This window comes from Mus caroli, unplaced genomic scaffold (assembly GCF_978045245.1).
Source record: "Mus caroli unplaced genomic scaffold, Mus_caroli_1 scaffold_11, whole genome shotgun sequence".
Classification (NCBI taxonomy): domain Eukaryota; kingdom Metazoa; phylum Chordata; class Mammalia; order Rodentia; family Muridae; genus Mus; species Mus caroli.
Window position 1 is genome coordinate 48476555 of NW_028227266.1, and position 24659 is coordinate 48501213.

General features: G+C 42.0%; 1 protein-coding gene and 1 long non-coding RNA gene across 4 annotated transcripts in view; one reads left to right on the forward strand and one right to left on the reverse strand.

Annotated features, from left to right (window-relative positions):
• Bco2 (beta-carotene oxygenase 2) lies at positions 1-23413 on the reverse strand. Of its 3 annotated transcripts, none has more exons than XM_021172101.2 (13): positions 23238-23413; positions 20277-20395; positions 18862-19064; positions 13910-14121; positions 13394-13509; positions 12434-12536; positions 9002-9130; positions 7834-7994; positions 6545-6712; positions 3311-3448; positions 2558-2740; positions 1686-1796; positions 1-444 (listed from the first exon to the last, which is right to left on the reverse strand). In XM_021172101.2, the coding sequence occupies exons 3-13, from the start codon at positions 19023-19025 to the stop codon at positions 331-333; spliced, it is 1599 nt and encodes a 532-aa protein (XP_021027760.1). In that variant the 5' UTR covers positions 19026-19064; positions 20277-20395; positions 23238-23413; the 3' UTR covers positions 1-330. The 3 variants fall into 3 exon arrangements, with proteins under 3 accessions (XP_021027760.1, XP_021027759.1, XP_021027762.1); XM_021172100.2 differs by having other exon boundaries at positions 20277-20399; XM_021172103.3 differs by lacking the exon at positions 20277-20395.
• Positions 23129-24659, forward strand: part of LOC147002010 (uncharacterized) — a 17679-nt gene continuing 16148 nt past the window's right edge. Inside the window, exons 1-2 of the long non-coding RNA XR_015048953.1 lie at positions 23129-23194; positions 24118-24268. This is a non-coding gene — a long non-coding RNA (uncharacterized LOC147002010). The remainder of the gene's footprint in view (positions 23195-24117; positions 24269-24659) is intronic.

Consider the following 24659-nt stretch of genomic DNA (forward strand, 5'->3'; position numbering starts at 1 on the left):
TTACCTCACAAGTTGTGTTTTAATAGAAATGTAAAACCGTACATCAGGGTTTGTTTTATTAGTTAGTTATTTTACCATAGCTACAAAAAAAAAATTCAAGTAGTGCCACAAGCTGGGAACAAGAATTTAAAATGTGATACCGTGGTGGTCAGGATCTACCAGCCCATTGGGGGTCAGGATCGATGAGCCCACGGGAGTCGGGTCTATGAGTCCTTAGGGGTCAGGGTCAGGTCCAAACTACAACAGCTTTTGAGTGAGATCCACCATTTTCTCTTTTCCTCAGAGTGTGCTCGTCGAAGCCCGATCCTAGCCTTCCTTGCGCCTCTGCCGTCAGATAGGCACAAAGGTGCCATGGAACCCGTAAGGCATCTGCACGGGTACTTCGGCTCGCCCCAGCTCTGTGAAGCTCTTGGCATCCAAGACAAGGAGGAAGTTGCTTTCACTCTAGAAAAAGAACGCAACACTGAAAGTTCCCTTTTCGTTTGAAAGTCCATCTCCACGGGCTGAGGGAGGAAGCATGTCTTCTTACTTACGTTCATATCTGTCCCTGGCACCTGCTGCAAAGCCTCACCTAGCCACCCACTAAATGTTTGCCCAGTCGCTGAGCTGGACCAAAACACCATGACTAAGGAAGTTCACACCCTAAAGCAAAGAAATAAAACTGGGCCAATCCTCCTCATAAGACTGCTTTGAGTCTAACAATCTTTTTACTCAGCTCTTTCAAGTCTCATAAAGTACATTAAAGTCCTTTTACCCAAATTAGAAATGCTTCCGTTTTGTGTTACTTAGAAGCTGGACAAAGTTCAGCTTTGTAAACCAGAGTGAGATTTGTGCAGACCTATTTACTGGAGTGCTAAGTGCATGGAACAAGCCCCTAGCAGACATTACTAATTGATCACAGCACTTTTTTTTTTTTTAACTAAACCAGAACCCCACACCCAGGTGCCACTAGTATTTGATCAGAGCTTGTCTTGAGGTGGACACATTTGCTGTAAGATTATCCGGACAAGTCAGTAAGTAGCATTATTGAGATACTAGCCAGGGCTAATGATGCTGGCCTTTTTTAGGTCAGTTCACTGAAATAAGAAACACAGATAGTAGTATGAACATCAGGCCAGAAGCCAGACATTAAGCACTGGCTTTACCACTATGCGATTAGATGTGAGTCTCTTGCAACTTCTTAAAGTAACAAACTCCACGTGTATCCCACAATTTTTAATAACTATCATAATATATATGTATGAAAGTACATTGTCTATAAACACATTCCTATGAAGACATCACGTTGCTATGATGATTTTACAAACAGGACTTTAAAATGTGATAAAGCATGGCTATGTTTTTTTTTTTAAGATTTATTTATTTTATTATATGTAAGTAGCTGTCTTCAGACACTCCAGAAGAGGGCGCCAGATCTTGTTACGGATGGTTGTGAGCCACCATGTGGTTGCTGGGATTTGAACTCTGGACCTTCGGAAGAGCAGTCGGGTGCTCTTACCCACTGAGCCATCTCACCAGCCCATGGCTATGATTTTTAAAGTGGGGATGTTACCCAGTAAAAAGGAGAAGAGGACGGAGAAGATGCCATAAGGCATCATAATAAATGATGGGCTGCATCACTACAGGTCATACTCCAGTGAGTTAGTGCTGCACTTCTATGACCAATGGCGGGGAAATGAACTTACCTGGTTGGGAGTGATCACCACAGAGAGTATAACCCCACTGTCCTCCTCATCGGCTCCTGGCACCGGAACAAAAACAGGCTCCGAGGGATAAAAGCCTTCTTCTCTCCAAACCTGAGAGTTCCCCCCCCCCGCCCCAACACACAAAAGACATCTGAGAAAAGGTGAGAGGCAAGTGGGAAACATTCTATTGCAATGAATTGCACTAACTGCAAAGCCTCACCTAGCCATAAATAAATAAAGTGGGCCATAACAGAATGTTCGCACAGCAAACACAAGCCCAGGCTTACTGCATTGAGTACAGGTAGGAGATACCTCTGCTGCCTGTAGATCACCATCTAAGTTTGTTACCCCACCAACCTGAGATACAGGGGTCACTACAACCTTCACCCCATCATCTCTCCAAAACTGACATCAATTCTACCATGATTTCTCCAAGCTTTTGGTTTCCCTTTAGATTTCCCACAGGAAATCAACCCCTTGCTGAGATGATGTGTGGCTCTCAAATTTAGGAAAACAGCTGAGCTGCTGTAATATTGAAGAATTTAAAGAACAGGCTGCAGAGACAGCTCAGTAGTAAGAACACTGGGTGCTCTTCCAGAGGACCTGTGTTTGAGTCCCAGCACCCAATATAGCAGCCCACGACTTCCTGTAACCCCAACTCCAGGGGATCCAATGACTTCTCCTGACTCCCACAGGATCCTGCACACGTGTGGTGCACATAATACCCTCAGGCACACACACACACATAAAATAAACAAATAGATATTAAATTTAAAAAAAATAATACATCTGAAGAACTTTAAATAAAACAGAAATTAATTCAAAGGGCAAAACAATACTTAGGAAAAAATTGAGAGAAGAGACTTTCTTACCCTTAGTGTCTTGTTCGTCACGTCAACCTTAATCAGAGAATCCCCCACCAAATGTCGAAAACCGCAGCCATAGAAGAAACTGTACTTTTTGCCATTGAATCGGCCATAGTTGATCTGAGGAAATTCAATCCCCCCTTCCTCTTCAAGGTCCTCGTGGTGTAGATTTTCAGGAGAGCACCAGATCTAAAAGAAATCCCCCAAAGGATATAGAATGGCTGCTAAATTCTCATTATTTTCTCTGAATTCTCTTTAATTTCTTTAGTGTACTGTGCTCTACTCTGTAAATTGTCACTGGATTTGAGAACTAAAGTTCTCCATCATTGTTCTTATTGTTCCCCTTTCCATGGTGAGTGTCCATGTAACTATGTTGTCGAGTGTTGTGATTAAGATCCCAAATCGTAAGGGAGGAGGAGAGTTTCCTTATTCTGCTAAAGCAAGGCATAGCTGCACAGTGCCATTCCCATGAGCAAAGCAGTGTCTCCAGAAGGTGGGGATGGTTGGGTCAATCTGAAAAACTCCACAACCACTGGCAAGCTACATAGATCGGGCTCAAGACACAGAAAGCACAGTCAACCACGGGTGTCCATCCCACCCGGTTTCTGTGGCTCTTGTGCAAACAAGTTTCCAGGACCTTACCCAAGCTCGGCCAAATGTTATGAAACCTGCAGGGCACCAAAGCCTTTGGAGGGCAGCCAAAGAATAAGGTGATGTCACTAAACTCCAACCTCAGTCTGATATCCGCCGGGTGCCTACCTTTCCATCACCCTGTTTCACAGCGCTGGCTGAAGAATACGACAGTGGGCTGAGGTTCTCTCCCTCGGGAGCATCCGCACTAACATCTAAGGGCAAGACAAATCTTCGAGGGAAAGACTTTGCCTTTAACTCATAGACCTGTTCAGGACAGAGAAATAAACAGATGGTGGGGAAGGTCATCCCTAGGATAATAAATAGTAACTTAAAATTCAGTCATCACTAGGATTGTGCAAATAATTTCAATTCATCCATTCAATAAATATTTACTGAATACCTAGTGTATGCTAAGTATTGTTTAAACACTGCACGTGAAATTCAAATTCTAGTGGTGGGATCATAATATAAAATTAGGTATTTATTAATTAGTATCAAATAAGCAAATGATTAAATAGCCAAAGGTCCCAAGGACTAGACGGTAGCAAAGAAGGTTCCATTTTTCATGTTCGCTGGTTCAGAAAAGAGCCAGCTTATCAGACCAAGATTGCTCAAACCCCACACATTCTCAAGCAAGGCCAGTTTTCAAGACAAACCCTTAGCTGGCACCTAGAGACAGACTTCTTAGGCTGTTGTATCTGATAAGGGTAGGTGAGGCCTTGCATGGACCAGTGAGTCAATAATGATAATGATATGGTTTTAAAAGAGCACCTGCGAGCTAAGGATGTAAATGGCTCAATGCTTGCCTAGCAAGTACAAGACTCAGGGCTTCAGTGGGAAAACAAACAAACAAACAAACAAACAAAAAACCAGTCAGATCTTGAACTTGCCAGGACTATGACAGGTCACATAAGGTGTCATGACACATGACAGGTCACTAGTTCCTCACATGTGCAGAGGATCAGGTCTTTAAAAAGCAGCTTTTATCAACCTTGTTTTCTTTTGTAAGACCTTAGCTAAAGAAACAAAACAAAACCAATATTGATAAAAGGTTGGGTCGGGTGATGTGAATCAGAGAAGAGGAGAGGAGAGGAGAGGAGAGGAGAGGAGAGGAGAGGAGAGGAGAGGAGAGGAGAGGAGAGGAGAGGAGAGGAGAGGAGAGGAGAGGAGAGGAGAGGAGAGGAGAGGAGAGGAGAGGAGAGGAGAGGAGAGGAGAGGAGAGGAGAGGAGAGGAGAGGAGAGGAGAGGAGAGGAGAGGAGAGGAGAGGAGAGGAGAGGAAGGAAAGGAAGGAAAGGAAGGAAAGGAAGGAAAGGAAGGAAAGGAAGGAAAGGAAGGAAAGGAAGGAAAGGAAGGAAAGGAAGGAAAGGAAGGAAAGGAAGGAAAGGAAGGAAAGGAAGGAAAGGAAGGAAAGGAAGGAAAGGAAGGAAAGGAAGGAAAGGAAGGAAAGGAAGGAAAGGAAGGAAAGGAAGGAAAGGAAGGAAAGGAAGGAAAGGAAGGAAAGGAAGGAAGGAAGGAAGGAAGGAAGGAAGAAAGAAAGAAAGAAAGAAAGAAAGAAAGAAAGAAAGAAAGAAAGAAAGAAAGAAAGGAAGGAAGGAAGGAAGGAAGAAGGGAAGAAAGAAAGAAAGAAAGAAAGAAAGAAAGAAAGAAAGAGAGAGAGAGAGAGAAAGAAAGAAAGAAAGGAAGGAAGGAAGGAAGGAAGGAAGGAAGAAAGAAAGAAAGAAAGAAAGAAAGAAAGAAAGAAAGAAAGAAAGAAAGAAAGAAGAAATCCGAATAAAATGCCTCCAATATATATTTGGAGTCAAAAATGAGCTAGAAAAATGATGAACGACAATGAGGTGGAGATTTTGGGGGGTGAGGGAAGAAAAGCCACAGATAGCCAGGTGTTACCGGCAACTCTCCTCCTGAGGGCCCAACGAGAAGCTCAAACCATTAGTCATTTGAGAAGTGTAAACCAAAACCACAGCCACCACTCCACACCCACTGGGGTGGTTATACTTTTAATAATAAGGAAGAAAACAGTCTTGAGGCCAGCACAGTGGTTCAGTGGGTAAGGGCACTTGCCATGGAAGAATGCAGGCCTGAGTCTGAAATCCCAGAATTCCTATAAAGCCAGGGTTATATGTTTGCGAAGCACAACATCCATCATGCCCTAGCGTCTGCTGGGAAATGAGAGGCAGAGACAGGCAAACTCCCAGGAACTGGGATCTTCCTGCCTCAGGCCCTAAAGTAGCTGGGATTACAGGAGTGCACCACCAGGACCAGCTTACACTTGTTTTTTCTTTTAAGACAGGATCTCACTGTCTCTTCAGCTGGCCTGGAACTCACTATTTAAACAGACTGGCCATGAACCTAGAGAGACCCGACTGCCTCTACCTGCCAAGGGCTGGGATTAAAGGCATGTGCCATTATACCTAGTTTAGAATTTTTTAAAAGAAAGAACCAGTGTACTTCATTACACTAAAAAACAAGGGCTAAAGGCCATGTGATATCCTCAATAGCAAGAAAAAATAAGAAGTGTTATATCTATCCATGACCAATATTCTTAGTAATATAGAAATAAAAAGAGAACTTTCCTAATCTAACAAAATATACATTTTAGAAAAAAAATCTAGGGCTAAATGTATTGGCACATGGCCGTAGCGATCCCAGAACTTGGGAGACAATAGGACTAGGGTTCAAGGCCAGTCTTGGCCACACAATGAGTCCAAGGCTGACCTGCACGTCATGAGACCTGTCTAAAGGGGACATCTATTGACAACTTACGTTTACATGCAATCTGTGCACAAAAGGTTATTTGTGATAACTTTTGTCATAGTCAACTCATATAACCACACAGGACACTATTGCATCATCATATCATCATCAACATAATAATAATAAAACTATCAAGATCCAAAAAGACATGAAGAAACCATAAATGCATACCACTGGAAAGGAAGGAAGGAAGGAAGGAAGGAAGGAAGGAAGGAAGGAAGGAAGGAAAGGAGAGATGGAGGGAGGAAGGTAGGAGGGAAGGAGAAAGGAAGGAAGGAAGAAAGAAAGGGGAAGAGGAAGGGAGGAAGGGAGGACACACACACACACACACCATGCACACACACATGCATACAATAACAATAGATAAGACAAAGTTTAAATACTGATATTGAGGAAACCGGGGAAGAGAAGCACAAGGGGAAATGCTCCAAGCTTCCTGCTTGTTTTGTTATTGTTGCTGTTGAAGCCTAAGTTTATACTGCTCTCTAACAGTCCGTTAATTAACATACAGCAAGCAGCATCCTTAAAAATATGCTAACCCCTGGCATGGGGACATAGAGCTTTAATCCCGGCACTCAGAAGGCAGAGGCGTTCAAGACGTTTACCTGATCAAGCCCCTCTCCAGCTTTCCTGAGATTCTGTAGTTGGTAAAGGTCTAGGCTTCTCCCATCATCCTGGCAGCACAGATCGATCACAATACAGCCCTGGTCCTCAAAGGCATTGATTTGATGATAGGTAAGAAAAGGCATGCTGTAGTACATTCCTGGGAGAAGCTGCAGGACACAGAGACATCACAGAGACACATTCAGTTCTCCTCCCTTCCCCTTCCTCTTCCCTCCTTTCGGTCCCCTTTCAGAAATAAAGCTGCAAAGCTCAAGTTAGGAGGATATGCACCCCACTTACAAGCCCTTGTCAGTGGGGATAAAGGAAGAAATATCAGAACACACATCCCTGCCTGCAGGCCATGGTCGGGGATATGCACCCCCGCCTGCAGGCCATGGTCAAGGATATGCACTCCTGACTACAGGCCATGGCTAGAGATAAGCACCCCGGCCTAGGTGCTGTGGTCAGGGATACATATCCCACTTACATGCCACGATTAGTAGGTATAAAGGAAGAAAAATCAGACTATAAAAGCAAGTATACTTTGATTTAAGCATTGCTTGCTTAAGTCATCTTACTTCATGTTAATCAGTGAACTGAGGCTGTTCGACACAACCCAATCTATTGCTGTGACTAATTTAAAAGCCTTCCTGAAATACGGTCTAATATTTTACAGGATAAATAGATCCTAAACTCTAATTACAAGATTAATAGAAAATACTGCTACTTGTGATGCTTATTATAAAGTGAGTGACTAATTGAAAAGTACATTCATTATTCAAATAATTTTGTAATGAAATTTGGAGTAAGTTAAATTTAGAAGATATTAAATTTAGATACAAATATAGACAAATGCAATGGCACTAATACTAACGGGGAGTAAGAGAAGATATTCAGCCGACATTCTCGGACTTCAGTGGGGTTATGGTACTGGCACATCAAGAAGTCCCAGAAGCAGCTATTTTAAACCATCAAGTGTACTTGCAGAAGTGGCAGAAGGGCTGTGCATAAACCGCACTCCTCTGCACGATTATGGCATGGGAAACTCGGTGATGAGAGAGCTTCCTGTGTCCTTCTAATTCAACCCATTGAAAAACAACCCCCACAGTTTCCCAACACACAATGTCCACCGTGCTAATTAATAAGCAGCCAGCCCAACCAACAGAAGAAAACAACACCCTTAATTAGAAACGTCTTTTAAAATGATGCCCAGCGAAGGTGAGAAATCAGCCCCATGGAAATTCAGCTCCAGGAGCGACATTTTTATTATAAATATGCTCAGATACTCAGCCTGTCCAGTGTGTTTATCCACCACGTGAAACCGTGTGTTATATTGGGGCTCCCAGCTTATCCCATCAGCAAAGGGCTTTCCCCGGATTTTAGAAGTGATTATTTTCCACAGCTTCATCTTTATAGGCTGTTCAACGAAGATTATGTAGTTTTTTGTCATTCCTAAAAGGTTCCAAGAAACAAGAAATTGTTACTTGGCAGACTAGAGTGAGCTGAAGTGTAGCCGGAAGGGAACTGGTCTGAATGACTGAGCGTGTGACTGCTGACCTGAGCAGACACCAGCCAGCAATACCTCGCTCTTTCCAGCTCAATCGGCCACATTTCCTGTTTCTACATAGAAAAGAGAAGCGCTGAGAACACTTGGGCTAGCGTTCTTAGTCGCTTTTCTTTTTCCATTTTAAATTATTTGGAAAAAAAAATAAAATAAATAAATAAATAAAAGCCGGGCGTGGTGGCGCACGCCTTTAATCCCAGCACTCGGGAGGCAGAGGCAGGCTGATTTCTGAGTTCGAGGCCAGCCTGGTCTACAAAGTGAGTTCCAGGACAGCCAGGGCTACACAGAGAAACCCTGTCTCGAAAAACCAAAAAATAAATAAATAAATAAATTAATTAAATTATTTGGGTTTAAGAATAAAAGAAAACAGCACCATATTAAAGTGTTATTTATGCTCAGTGTATATATTCCCTAATCCCTTTCCTGTATACGCTGGGAGTAAGGACCCAGGGACCCAGGAGTATTTTGGCTATCACAATTAATAATGCAAAAAGTAAATGTTCTGAATAAAGGCTAAAACATCTCAAAAGTTAGCAAAACATTATTTTTAAAAACTGAAACAATCCGTGCAGAACGTAAGGTTTCACACACGTTCACACACCTGAAATGGCCAAGATCTTTTTGTATGTGTGACTATTATCTTAGGATTTTAACATTGACTAAAACATTTCTTGTAACTACTTATATTACGTAGCCATGTCTCTTCAAGCCATCTGCAGGCTAGCATAAGAAGCATATGACTAAATAGAATAACTTAACTGGAATTAACGCAATCCGGGTCTCATTATCATAATACTCTTATAAATTATCAAGATGATACTTGTCAAAACTGATCTTTCTGACGCAGCAGCATTAAGGCAGAGCCCAGTGCAACTGCTCTCGCCTATAGACTCACCAAAGCTGTGGTAGTAAGAAGGCTTCATTTTCTCAGTGGACGCAATGGAACATAGCACCTGCGCTCCGTGAATCGTCTCCCCGGGCTCTTTCTTTTTTGGAGGAACACGAATAATATTATAGCAAGAACCTGACCAAGAGAAGATTCTCTCTTTACAATTTTTATTTACACCCTAGAATCAAGGTTAACCCTTGCTCTTGCAAGGGCTTGGTATTTAGTGGGCGTGCTGGAGTTATTGATGAGTTAACTACAGCATGTGTTTGTGTCGCTACTCGGTGAATGAATATTTAAGTGGTACTGAAATTATCTTCCTGGGATTATAATTTACAGGGTAAGACATGATGAACTTGCATCACAATCGCCATTGTTCTTGAGGAAGAAAATAACCAGCATTTTTTTTCTTGGTTCATTCATTTTGTGGCAATTTACTGGTCACCAATCCAAACACTGATGTAAGGACTCTAAACACTATATCCCAGACTCATGTTTATAGAGGGACACAGAGCAAATAAAACCCTATTCATCTCCAAAATTCGAATTCTAGCAAAACATACCAGCAAAATAACGCATCTGATGGCGATATGAACTGTACTGTAAAGCAAGCTAACTGGGGGCTGAAGTGGTTGTGCATGGGTGGGCATTCCTGACTATCATTACCAAGCATATGATGGAAGCCAAGGAGACCTGAAGAAGGTGAGGAAGAGATTTGAGGGTATCTGGGAGAAATGCCATGCAGTGATGGCATGAGGTAGCCATGGAGGGGATTTTTGAAGGTATTTTGAGGGCATTGCTGAGATAAGTCTTTTGATTAACTGGAGGAAGATGGGAGAGAGAAACATGAAGAATGATTCCAAATTGCCATTAGTAACTTGAAGGATGGAGTCACCATCAACTGAGATGGGGAAGACTCATTTTGAGAGAGTTTAGCAGAAAAGACCAAAGGTTTGGTTCTGTAATGCCAAACATTGTTGGCATCCTGGTAAGAACACTGGGTGAGCAATAATTACAAATTACTGCAGATGTTCAGGGTGGGGAGATACAGGCAGGTCTTGAGAGGCCACTATGTATATAGGAAACACTATGTTTTATAAAGTGACAGAGAGAGAGAGAGAGAGAGAGAGAGAGAGAGAGAGAGAGAGAGAGAGAGAGAGAGAGAGAACAGTGTTGGATTAATATGAAGAGCATATTTTAAGTATTAAAAATAACTAGGTTGATAAAATGTTCAAAGAATTCTTGCTAATTTATAAAGAAGATCTTAAAATATCTGAAAAGGCTAAAACTTGGTTGATTTGCACACTTATTCCTTAGTCCTCTCTCTACAGTTTTTAAAGTTCTTAAAAGTAGAAATGAATTGCAGGTATTTTAAAATTGCAATCAGAACCATTATACTTCCCAAATGTATCCCAGACATTCCTCACTCGTGCTTCCTACACCTACATTGACACTGAGTTCCGGTTCAAAACCTTCTCACTGCACCAGATAATCAAACGAGAAAAGAGACGCTTGCCAAGCATTGGTTGGGATCCCAGCGTTGGCAATCGGATTACCCAACCCACTGAATGAAAACGCTTCGTCACTGCACTACTCTAACCACAAGGCCCTGAGAGCACCTTGAAGACATTATACTAGAGACTTGCCTGATACACTGAGGAATGCAAGTTTACTGAGGGAGCCCTGCCTTGCTCAGCGCTTGAGTGGATCTGCAGAATCTCCAGGACTTGATATGAACTGGGAGCTGAGGTAGAGTAACAAGCCTGACCGTCCATGCTTGGTGTCTGCGTTTCTCAGTGGGATCCAGCGCTCTGTGTACCAAGATCCTTTGGGGTCCACAGTAGAGATGCTCCGCCCCTTTTCAGTTCTGCTAAACCAGAGTTCCTACAGACGGATGGAGCCCAGTGATCTACCCTGACAGCAAGCATTCTATATGGTTCCTAGGTGTATTAGGTTGAGATTGATGATCTAGTGACTATATTAAAACATATAACTAAAAATGGCATTTTTCGTATTATAAATGAGTTTTGAAATAAACTGGCTAATAGAGTTAATAAGAAGTGATTTTTTTTTAAATGATCCATCACTGATGGTGGAACAAAGCAAACACAAACTCTTCTGAGCCAATCTCCCCATTGAACTGTTTTGCCAAGGAGGACCTCTGCTGTTTCCTGAAACAGTTTTCAAGAATCAATCCTCCTCTGAAAGTAAAGAAAAGCAGAGTGAAGGGCATTAGGGACTTCCTATCTGTACCTAAGTTAATAAAAACTAAAACTGCAGCACTCATTCTCATATGTGTGTGGATATAGACGCACAGAAGAGCAATCCACAAAGCCATCTAACTACTCACCAAAGCTATAACACAACCATAGCACAGGTTTCATTGGCTGGAGACAACAGTCTGACTCTTAGTCAAGATAGACAGTCCTAAATAGCTAATACCCCCAGCCAACACACTCTTGTTCAGAAACACATGTTCTCAAAGACAGAAGTCCAAATTTGCCTTCCCTAAGAGAGTGGGTGTATAAGTTTCAAAGCCCTTAGTGAGTAGAGGAAGAAATGGTGACCTAGGTGGAGACTGGATGTTAAATATATCAACAGAGCCTTCTGAAACTTGGTGATGCAAAACTAATAAAATGATCTAATAGAGTGACTCAGGGCAAGCCTTTGGGTGTAACGTCAGGCCTGGTTTCGGGTCTAGCTTCAGAGACATGGAAACTGGCTCAGTCAAATGACTTAAACATCCTGGGAGTTCACTGGCCTCATCTGTAAAGCAGAGGTGATAACAGGGCCTTCGAGAGTGGATGTGTACAGGTCAAAGAAGAAAACACAGAGAGTCGGTGTGTATGGATTAAAGAAGGGAACACGGAGAAATCTGCTTATCCCTAGCCCATCTTAGGTACTGAATAAACATTAGCTGTAATTATTAGCTACTGGAATGTTCTGCAGCAGATGGGCAGCAGTTTTGGGAGTGTGTGGATGATCAGCCAGATGTTAGGGTGTAGAGTTGTGAATGCCATCCAGCTGTGCCCTGGATATCGTCTGTAGTTAGTCACTCCTGTGGGATGGACAATGGGCCCTCCCAATATATGTCTTCCCTGTAGTATTTTACATTTCTCACTTCTACAATATAGTGTGACTTTAAAGTTCATATTCAAGAGATATGTGCTAAAAATGCCTACAATGTATACCCCCCCAACCCATAATGGTACATAAAGATGCAAATTAACACTGAAAAAGTCATAGGAAATCAGTTGCTAAGCATAGGTACAAAAGGACCACAAAACACAGTCTCCATGATAAATCATGTATTTTATCTTCAGTAATGCCTCTTTGGCGGCTGCTTTCTGATGCCTTCATGCCTATATTTTAAATATGATGGAGCTTTGGAAAACAGTTTACTCCTAGTTATATCTAAAAACTCCTCCAGCTTCACCTCACCTCTTGGCCCATAGCTGTTCCCCATGTTGTATGCTGTCCCATCTGGGTCATAGTGAGGATGTGCAGTGGCTCCATTCACAGCAATGAATTTGCTCCAGTCCACCTGCAGGTTTAAGACCACGTGAGAGTTGCAAATGATACACAATAGATCTTTACTAGCATAAAGTAGCGTAGATCACAGAATCATGTCATCTATGTTGAAAGTACGTATGGTCTGAGAAATCTAAATCATCTTTCCTACTAAGGAAAAAGAAACAGATGAAAGTCAAAACAATAAAAACCAATGGTGCCACAGCCGCCACCAAAAAAAAGAAAGAAAGAAAGAAAGAAAGAAAGAAAGAAAGAAAGAAAGAAAGAAAGAAAGAAAGAAAGAAAGAAAGAAAGAAAGAAATCTGTGTGGGTTTATTTAATATCACAGCAAAGTTCAAAATAAGCATAACAATTAAAATCAAAAATAAAATCAACATTTTACACTGAAGTGGTGGGACACACCTGTAATCCCAGACCTTGGGAGACTGAGGCAGGAGGGTCACAAGTTCAAAGCTGGCCTAAAGTACATTATAAATCCCAAGCCAAGCCGAACTACAGAGCAAGATGCTGTATCAAAAACAAAATCGTCCTTAAATGTTATTAATTAATGTTTCAAGACAACACGGGTCTATACAACTCTAGTCTGACAGTCACTGTGCCTAGAAAGATTGCAAGCCTGTCAGGACTATTTCCCTTACACGGCGTCCTTGTGATGCTAAAACTAAGGTAGAAATTTGGGATTATCTTTAAGAAAAACCAACCCCACAACCCATTACAATCCTGGCATAGGGTGATGGTAACCTAAATTAATGGATGCCTTTGTTCAGTGGGGATGAACCTCTGACTCCTTTAGGTGTCTAGATTCTACAAGGTTCTCTGAATAGAAAGAAAATTAGGATCTATTTTATTCACTTCGGGCCTACACGTTACCTTTTCTGTCCTTTCCAGCATCTCAATGTCCACCTTATTCATAAAGTTAGTCTCTGTGCTCATGTAGTAATCACCTTTGTACTGCACAAAGTTGACGTTGGTGTTGTCAGTCATAGCTGAAACCAGGTAGCAGACATTGAGCACATACTCCGAGGGAGAAAATTCCAGTGTCTGCCCCCCCCCCCATATGAACACACACACACACACATACACACACACACACACACACACTGTGTATTTTTCAAGGGCTGGAGAAATGTCTCTAAACTTAAGAGCACATATTGCTCTTCCAGAGGACCTGACTTCAGTTCCCAGCACTCACACAGAGCAGCTCACAACCATCTGTAACACCAGCTCCGTGGGATTCAACACCCTCTTCTGGCCTTCATGGGCACCCATCACAGACACATACACATAAATAGAAATACATCTTTTAAAATGTATATATATTTGAGATTTCTATTAGTATAAATACTTATTCAAAGAATGATCCCTGTCATGTTAAGGGCTACTTACTAGGTGGCTCAAACCTTGACATGAAACGTTCAAAGATGCTCTTGCATGGGTCAGGAAGGGCCAGCGTGCCAAATTCTGAGATCACAATTCTACCTCCAGCACTGTTGGCCTTGTATGTGTCACTCTGTAGAAACTTGCTCTTGTATGTCACTGTGCCCCTCTCCATTCGGAACTGGTGGAGCAAAGCCATTCCATCAAACCAATGATTGTATCTGCAAACGGGAGGAAAGAATAGGAGTTCACTTACGAGTAAGGAAAGATGGGCCAAAATGAGTGGAGGGATATTTCTGCCATCCAAAGATAAAGATAGTAGGTACAAGTGTCCCCAGAGCCACCCACACTCTCAGAGAACTTAAAATTATGGAATGACAGTGTTCTCAATTCCCTGGGCTACAACAGGAAGAGCAACTTGCATCCGCCTGATCCTTACCCTATAACCCGTAACTCCTTTCAAAAATCTACCATGGGCTGTCTCTGACTCTGTGGCCTGTCACTGTGGGGCCTCAGTGGGAGAGTGTGTGCTTAGTTCTGCTGGGATGGTCCCTGAGAAGGACTTCCTCTTCTCTGAGGAGAAGGGAAGGGGATAATAGTGGGAGAAATTTGTAAGGGTGGTACTGGAAGGAGGGGGGCTATAATAGGGATGTAGGATGAATTTTTTTTAAAAAAAGAAATCTCACTTTCCAATGGGCTCAAGTGAAAGCCTACAGTGATAAGCCCTAAGATAAGTCTGCTCTTTTCCCTGTGACTAAGAGGACAGAAAAAACTTGGAATCTCCCAAATCACAATGAGTTCCTAAAACATTCACCCTCATATCTTTTTTTATTAGGTATTTATTTCATTTACATTTCCAATGCTATCCCAAAAGTCCCCCACATGCTCCCCCACCCACTTCCCCACCCACCCACTCCAACTTCTTGGCCCTGGCATTCCCCTGTACTGAGGCATATAAAGTTTGTGTGTCCAATGGGCCTCTCTTTCCAGTGATGGCCGACTAGGCCATCTTTTGATTCATATGCAGCTAGAGACACGAGTTCCGGGGGGTACTGGTTAGTTCATATTGTTGTTCCACCTATAGAGTTGCAGATCCCTTTAGCTCCTTGGTTACTTTCTCTAGCTCCTCCATTGGGAGCCCTGTGATCCATCCAATAACTGACTGTGAGCATCCACTTCTGTGTTTACTAGGCCCCGGCATAGTCTCAAAAGAAACAACTATATCTGGGTCCTTTCAGCAAAATCTTGTTAGTGTATGCAATGGTGTCAGCGTTTGGAGGCTAATTATGGGATGGATCCCCGGATATGGTAGTCTCTAGATGGTCCATCCTTTCATCTCAGCTCCAAGCTTTGCCTCTGTAACTCCTTCCATGGGTGCTTTGTTCCCAATTCTAAGAAGGGACAAAGTGTCCACACTTTGGTCTTCATTCTTCTTGAGTTTCATTTGTAAGATACAATTTGCTAAACAAATGAAACTCACCCTCATATCTTAAATACATTAAATTTTCTGTTTACTATAGATTTTCTTCGGTTTTCTTCTTTGCATAATCATTCTGCCCTTATGATTATACAAGAAATTGCCTAATAAAGTGATGGAGAGCAATTAGCTGACGGTAAAGGTGCTTGTCACCAAGCCTGGTGACCTGAACTCGATGCCCAGAACCCCGGGATGAAAGGAGAGAACAGATTCCTGCATGTTGTCCTCTGACTCCCACGTGTATGCCATGACACAGGTGAAAATAAAAACTAGAGCATGGAACATCAAAAGCCTGTCAGCAAAAAATAAAATAAAAAGTGTAGCCTTGTTTCAGGAAAGAAAAAAAAATGTTACCCCAGCCAGTGAGTGTATTGATACATATCTGTGATCTCAACACCGGAGAAGTGGATGCAGGGGGATTGCAAATCTGAGGCCACCCTGTCTCAAAAGCTTGATGCTGTCAGCATGGTCAAGGAAGGCTACCATTGTCAGAAAAGACAATGGCTCCTGAAGTCAGGGCTGGTCTCTGTTCACCCAGGTTCCAGTCAACATTACTCACAAGAACCAAAAGACAGAAGCAGTTTGATGTATCTACTGATGACTAAAACTGAACCAACTGTGGAGGTTCATACATGTCACCCCAAAATATGCCACTTCAAGAGGCTCCTCTGAGTCTGAAACACTTGAAGATTAGCAGCTGCAAGGTGAGCTCTGTGACATTCCATTTCCTCTCCAAAAGTGAGACGTGAAACTCCCTAGTGAGGCAGGCTTTGGTGGAACACGCCTTTGATCTCATGGAGGCAGAGGCAGCCGAAATCTCTGTGAGTTCACTGACAGCTTGGTCAACAAAGCCAGTTCCAGGACAGCCAGGATTGACAACAAAGAGAAATGAAAAAACCAAGAAAAGAAAAAGGAAAACCCCCTCACGAACAACAGCCTTCCTGTATCAGAGGAAGACAGTTGTCTCTGTGCCTGGAGACAGAGTAGAAGCAAAAAGAAAGCAGTATAACCTGGCTAAACAAACACTCGAGTCCCTGTCCCATGACTGCTTATCCTGGCTCCCACCCATGCCACATTCTTTCAATTTACTTCTCTTGGTCCAACTAGTACACAGGCTTTACCACCAAGTGATTCTTCAGATTCTCTGCCTCTCTGCCTCTCCCTCCCCCTAGCCCCCCTATCTCGTGTGTGTGTGTGTGTGTGTACATGTTGTTTGCATGTTTGTTACAGGGTCTCACTACATAACCCAGGCTGGCCTTGAACTTGCTATGTAGACAAAGCTAATTTCACACAAGTGATCTCCCTGCCCCAGCCTCTCACTCTCTAGATTTTAGGCCGGTACACACTCAATGAGTCTTTCTTACTCGGGTTCTCAAGTACATACAAACACTAGCAAACAAAAGTTGTATGATTTTTTTTTCACTATTAATCCTCCCAATTGTTGATTTAATTCTTGGGTCTAGTGAAGACCAAGGGGATGAGAAGAAATTTTGTCTCCTCTACAACACACACTATGTTATTATCCAGCATTGAAAAGAGAGGAGACCCTGTCATATGTCACAACACGGATGAACCTTGAGGATCATTGTGCTAAGTAAAACAAGCTAGTCATAAAAGAACAGACACTGTATGATCTACTGATATAAAGCTTCAAAGGAGGCGAGAGGCGAGAAACTGGCAAGTCTGATGATCTGAATTTGATCCCAGACTCCATACAGCCAGAGGACTCCTGAAAGTTGTCCTCTGACCTCCACATGCATGAATGAATTAACTATTAGAATGAACTACTCCAAGTTTATATAAACAGGACTGAGGTTGGTTAATGGACTTGGAGAATGGAACAAATTGCTGTTTAACTGGTTAGTTCCAATTTTGCAAGATGAGAAAATTCTGAAAATGTTTCACCATGACACTACTGAACTGTACAGTTAAAATGGCTGACCTTTCACTACTGAACTGTGCAGTTAAAACGGTTAAGGTGTAGCTTTCACATGCTTAAATTGTGCCACTTTTTTTATTAGTGTAGGGAAAAGAAGAAAAGTGTCCCTCTTAGTCCCGTGATTTTCGAGAGCATCTTTACCAGACGCTTGGTTTGGTAAGTTCGGTTTCTCGGTTTCCTCTTCTGTTACCTGTTCCCCTGTTCATGAACCACTGTCATAATGTGTCAGTTGTAGAGGATTTACAATGCTGTTACTGTCTTGTAGAACCCTAATAATTTCCATTTTAGTGTGTTCTTGGTAATTCTTGCATATTTGTTTCTCATATGAACTTTAATAATAACTAATCTAATTTCCTGTGAAAAGCTTGTTGGAATTTTTTACTAATATCATATTGTATCTATACGAAATGGGAAGCGTGCCTTTAAAATGCTGTCCTTCTGTTCAAGAACAAGAGGTGGTTTTTTCCATCTGTCCAAATGTGTCTTTCGTCTCTAAGCACAGCGGTACAAGCTTGCCATCACAGCACTTGAGGGGCTGAGAGTTAAGACCAGTCTTCACCCTACTCTAAGTTACTCATTTTGACATTCGGTGAATTAGGAATTGTGGGAAGCCATGTCTTAGCATAGCAGGCTCACTACAATGGGGCAGGAAGTTTGACGTGGCTTCAAGGATAGTTCAGGCTACATAGCAAGACCACGTCTCCAGCAAACAAAAACAAGTCCCTTTTTAAAATATAGTTAATCTGTAGCTACTCTGAACAATGTTTTCTTCACCACACAGTTCTACATCCTGTCACCTTGAATTTTACTGTTGTGTTTGGTTTTGTTGTTTATTTTGGCTTCTTGAGTTACCGCCTGAGGGGGGCTTGCTGCTTTCCTTAGGTTTTAGCCCCTAAACCAATCCCTTCACTCTAACCCCATTACTTACGTTGGCCATTGAGTTATTGGCCATTGAGTTATAGCAGCAGAAACCCTGAACATCTGCCCTGGGTATAGGAAAAACAAACAAACAAACAAACAAACACTTGTAGCAGTTCCCAACTTAGCCTTACTATTTTAGCATAAAGATACAGGCATGAAGAGAGAGATAATATATTATATATTCACATGTCTATGAAATCATTTTAGGAAACTACCTGTGAAGTCTGTTTTCCTGTAACATTTTATGAGAAACAAATGGTGAATTTCAACAAAAAGACTTCCTAGCACCTATGAGGATAATTCTATAACTATTTTTCCTGAGACCAATTAATAATGTGACAGGCACACTTCCTAACAACGAGCCAGTTTTGCTTTCTTGGATTTAATTCTATCTGACCTTTGTGAATTTTATTTGTAATGTGATGTTAGACTCTGTTTGTTAAAAAATAAATCATCAGTGTCAAGCAACTGTTTAACATTTTGTTCATTTGCATGTGTATTTATAAATATAGTTATTCTGAGGTTTTCCAGTAGCCATCTCAGAGATGAACGGGAGTGAAAGCATGTTCTATAGACTCAAACCACACCACGAAGCCCAAACTGTTCTCTAAAATCTAGGCTTACCTATCCTTCCCAAACTCAAACTTCCCAGGTCCAACTCGAAGCAGATAGCCATTAAGCCATTCAGGAATGTGTCCTCGGACCCGAGCAGAGACAGCGCTCAGAGTCTCCTCCACCGTGGTCAGCAGTGGGGCAATGCATGGCAGACTCTGCTTCGGTCCCAACATGGTTTCCTGGTGAGTATTCCCCCACGTACTCCTTCAAAACTGTAAAAGAGAAGCAAAAAGCACACACATGTACACACACACACACTCATAACCAAATAAACAAGCATGTATGCACAAATACAAACAAGTTCACACATATACATAAACACATGTGCATACACACACATGTATACATGCACACACACACACACACACACACCATTGTTACAGGATCTCCAGTTAACGTGCTTGTTCCCTCACAGACAATTCTGTGAAATGGAAGCTTGAGGGAAGTGTGAACCTAAACTGCATTGTCTCCCAACTCCTCTCTCCTCTTTCTCATTCTCAGGGTACCAGCATGGATTCTCCATTCGGAACCACACCAATCCTTGGCCGCAAGAGTAAAAGCCTTTCCTGTAATCAGGAGCTGAGCATCATCCCTGTTACTTCATACTTAAAAGACTTCACAAGAATGAATGCAGAGAGGTGTGATCTAGACTAGAAAAATTAACAGATCAACTTATCACAAGACATGAGATCTATGTTCTTTTGGCAATTTATTTTACAATATATGATCCAATTTCTTTGAAATAATAAATTTGCAGCACATGAGACCTTTTATTTCCCTAAATATGACAATTTAGTCAGGCCCAAGCTCTTTCTTGTTTTCCCAAATGACATTCATTTCACCCTGAATGCCCTCCCCAAACCTTTCCCTAAGAAAATTATAGCTGAAGATGTAGATCTGAGGTAAAGCGCTTCTCCAACACCCACAAGGCCCTGTGCTGGATTCCAACACTGAAAAATAAAGCCATACGAGAAGAATGCCTGGTAGTTGTGGTGGCACACAACTTGTAATGCCAGTGCTAAAAAAGGAGGAACATAAGGGGCCAGCCTGAGCTACCGAGTAAGCTCCTGTCTCAGGAGGAGAGGAGAGCAGTGGGGAGTGGGAGAAGTGGAGGTAGATCAGTTGCTGGCTATGCAACCCCAACACTCACATAAAGAACAACAACGGTAACAAAAGCACTGGGCACAGCACCAAGCCTTGTTATCCTAACAGTGAGTGAGGCGATGGAAGATTCCACAGTTCGCTGGCCCGCCGGTCTAGCCCAGTTAGTGATCAACTTCAGGGTCAGAGAGAAATCTTATCTCAAAAAATAAAGGTGAAAAACAAACTGTTTATCAACCTCTCACCTTCACACACACACACACACACACACACACACACACACACACACACACACACACCAGAAAAAGTAAAGAAAATGCTACCTATTGTTCAAGATCTAACTCAAATGTTACTTCCTTTAAAGAGCGTAGCCAGAGCGCCGAGGTTCAAATCTTGAGTCACTTCCAAAGTAAGGTTTTCCACCTCTCTGTGCTTTCCCTTCCTTTCTAAGACAGAAAAATAAAAATTCTTACCATGCCTAAGGTTGTAAGCGACCATGCAAATTTATAGAAAGCTTTAGAACTCAATACATATGCCCAAAATGTCTTGTGTTACTCAACTTTAAATGATCGATACAATACGATGCACTACGGATGATTTTCTTTCTCTGGATCATTTTAGTTTTTCAAGGAAGAGCTAGACACTGCTGAGAGACTGAAAAGTCTCCCAACCCAAGAAGAGGAACTTGCTGCCTAGGGGGTCAGATGAGTCATCCTGCCATCCCATCTCAGTCCTGTCTGAAGATTATTTGCAACAGACATACAATCCATTACTCTCTGGCACAGGAGCTGAAATCCGAATTCCTAGACTCCCAGACTTTACTCGATTTCTAATATATAGTCTCTAGGGTGAAACAAGCAGGAAGTAAAAGGCGGGAATGATAGGTAGTATTAGAGGTCTTAAGAAAATGCTTTGAAAAAAAGCAACGAGAAATCTAGACTTTCCTTACTCTTCTTTGGTAAACAGTGGTGAGTTTATCTTCTTCTCCCTTTAGATTAAGACTCCCTGATGAAATGTAGATTACCTATTTTACATAGAGTGAAATTGAACAGCCCAACTAGGTACACATGAATTATAAATAGTTTATGTTTTATGTCTTTGCACCGTGTGTATGCCTGGTACCCTCAAAGGTCAAAAGTGGATGTTGGATTCCAGGGGACTGCCATTAAAGATGGTTGTAAGCCACCATGTGCATGCTGGGAATGAAACCCAAATCATTTAGAACAGCAGCCAGTGTTCTTAACCAGAGCCATCTCTGTGGCGTCTTCATGTTAGATTATATTTGCATATCTGTCTGCTCTATGCTCCATGTTACTGATCCTATTATACTCCTCAAACTTTTTGTATGTAGTACTTGATATGGCTGCCACCACCTGCTTACGCCTGTTTCCATTCTTGGCTTGGGAGATGAGCTATTCTAACATTTAATTGCTCTTTTAACTTTGCTGCCGTTTAACTATTCTGCTTCCCGTCGTCAGCTTCCTTCTTCATTAGCTGGTAACTTTAGGCAAACATCTTAATCCTGCCAAACCTCAAGTTTGATCGAAAATAAAATAAGGGTTAAGAGAGGTTAATGACTCCTACTCAGACCTCCCATCGTAATGAAATGCAATGATACTTAGCAAATGTTAATCTCCTCTCCTGACCTCTTATCACCACGGAAATGTCAAAGTATAACCTTGGACCTTTACCCTTTAATTTCAACGTTGGCCCTTAGTAATCTCATCTTGATTCTTAAGTTCTCCAGTTATGTCTTCGACCCGACTCTCAACTCCTTATCTCCTCTTCTGAATCAGCTCTTCCACCAGCAAACATCTCGCTTCAGTCTCTCTGTGGGCACTGAATTCATTTTGCTCACTCTCCTTACAGCACAGTTCTTCTGACCCCAGTGGCACAGGCCAGTAGGGGAAATTTGAAAAAAAGATGACTCTGTGGCTTACGTATAAATTCCCCAGGCTCAAAATTCTGCACGGGTAACTGTTTTCATCAGTCTCTCCCCTGGAACTACACATTTTTTCCTATCCTAAGCCCATCTTCCTCAGCCCTGGTACCTCAACTTCTCCTTCCTATGTGTCACTTCCTACTGCCTAACTCAGGCCCTTGACTCTTTCTTGGCAGCCTCTCAGTTGAAGTCTGGAAAGAGAAACTTAGTGAGGTGAGTTCCTGGAGCCACTGGACCATCTTAAGGGTTAGAGACCTCAGACAATTGCCTCCAGCTCTCATCCGGTCTAGAGATTCTAATTCATCTGGATGAGTGGGGATGATGCTTTTCCACCAGTGCAATAATGTGAACATTAAATCTCCTGCATGTAAATCTGGCTGCATCATTCATTCCTCCATGTGAATTCCATCCATTCGATCACAAATCACTAGGAATTGTCGAAACTACCTGAGCAGGCGAGGCACTTAAAGACCTTGTGTGGCCCTCAGCCCACCCTAGCTGTTCACTCCAGCCTAACTGGATTGCTCCCTAGTCTCACGACCATTCTATTCTCTTCACTTAGGATATTTCTCATCCTCTTCAGATGAAACCTGCATATGCAACTCAACCTTCCAAGTTCCAATTTCTGGGTCACCTGCTTCTTAAGCACCAAATTCCCATTTCCTCGCTACAACTTCGGATAGCTTTCTGGTGGCCCTTATCTTGCTTTCCTGTGTGATAAAAGGCCAGTGCACTTTACAGCCTCTCCTGGCACTGTTCTTTGAATACAAAGTCTAGCTATACCTCCCCACTCCTAGCACTTAGCATGCTGCCTTACACACAATACAGCATACTATAGAATTTATTATGGTTAAATAACTTTATAATTAACTGTGCATCTTGGTGCCATTTCTGGCAGTTCTATAATTAACCAATCACTGAAAATAAATCCTTGAAGTGGTAACTATAATAGAAAGCTACAGAACAAAAACCACAGGGTTTGAGACAGTTCCCCAGAATGCAAATAGGAGAACCAAACATTTGCATCTGAATACAAAGCAGTGGTTTTCAGTTGGGAAAACTCAGGATAGAGAAAAACCTTTTGAGGCATCCAGGACAAATCAGATCTCTGGACTGAATCCTGCCCCAGTGCGTCACATTAGCTGACTGAACACTGGCTGTTCCCACAACGATGAGTACACCAATCCTGTGGTTGGTAAGCCAAGCTTGCTTTCACTTCTCCCCTGTGGTGTGCTGCCTGCATCACACAACGAGGCTTTGGAAGCCTGGCCCGGGGCACAGCAGTCCAACTGCAGACTGGTAAGTGGCCCAGGAAAGGAACGGGTAGAGGGGGGTCCCCTACCTGGGCGATGGTACACTGCCACAGGAAGAACCCTGCGGTGTCAGGAAGGCTGCTGAGGAAACGCAGAAACAGTTGAGAAATAGTATTTAATTCAGTTCTTAACTCAGGTCTTGAGATTTCCGAATCTGCAGCCACTGGCCTGATTAAGTAAATAATGAGCCTGGGTTGTCCCTGGCTCTGAGATCAAATGGGACTGGAGGGGAGGGAAAAGGAGGGGCGGGGCTCAAAAACACTAGCTTAGTCTCAGTTCTATGGCAAGTGTCCTAACCAACTCTAACCTTTGACATTAAAATTGGACCAATAATAGCCTCCCTCCTTAACCATTCCTTATTGGAGTTTGCCCCCACCTGCCGTTAAGTCCATGGAACCAGATTCAGGGGTTCATTGTACAACTTCTCTCCTCTGAATGATTCAGACAGAATGAAGTTTCAATTTAGACTGGCAAGCAATAGCTCACCCTTTCTCCTTTCCTCTCATCCCTTTTCTTTCACATTCATTAGGTGTTTTGGGTGGGAGGGGCGTTGTTTTTGGTTTAGTTTGGGTTGGGCTGGGTTTTCAAGACACGGTCTTTCTGTATAGTCCTGGCTGTCCAGGAGCTCACTCTGTAGACCAGGCTGACCTCGAACTCACAGAGATCCACCTGCCTCTGCCTCCTGAGTGCTGAAATTAAAGGTGATATTCATTAGTTTTATGAAAAGCATTCTCTTACAATAAAGCACAGACAGGAGACCATAAATACACATCACAGTACATAATTTTATTACTTTAACAAGTATCTTTGAAAACCTAAATAACAAACACTGCTAGGAAGCAAAAATAACAAAAAAGGAGATTCAGCACCCCATTATTTTGTTATTGTTTTTTTTTCTTTTAATTCCAGCAATCTATGCAGAGCAGCTGGAATTCTCTGAGAGCTCAAGGACAGCCTGGCCTACATAGTGAGTTCTAGGCCACCCAGGGTTACATAGATCCTGCCTCAAACAAACATGTAACTTGATGGAATGAAAATTTACAAGTTTACAAGCATCCAGGTAAAAAGATACTGCCTAATTTAAAAATACAACCTTAAAAATATAACCTTAATGTTGATACTAGGTAGGGAGGTTGAGTCAGGTACACCATGAATTCACCTGGATTCCATATAGCATGACACTTAAAAAATAAAGAAATAGCCAGGTTATAGTAACTTCCAGTTTTTATTTTTATCATAAGAAAATATTTTAAGCCAAATTCTTATTAGTCAAATATAATGGTTAAAAGTAAAAATAATGAAATGGAAATATTAAATAGTAGTAGCACACTGTTCTATTTTATTATATGTTAAGAAACTGGACAAAATACCTTTAATGTTTTAATGTTCTTTTATAATACAAATCAAGAAAAACATTTTAAAACTACCTCAAAAATCATCTGCTATTTAAA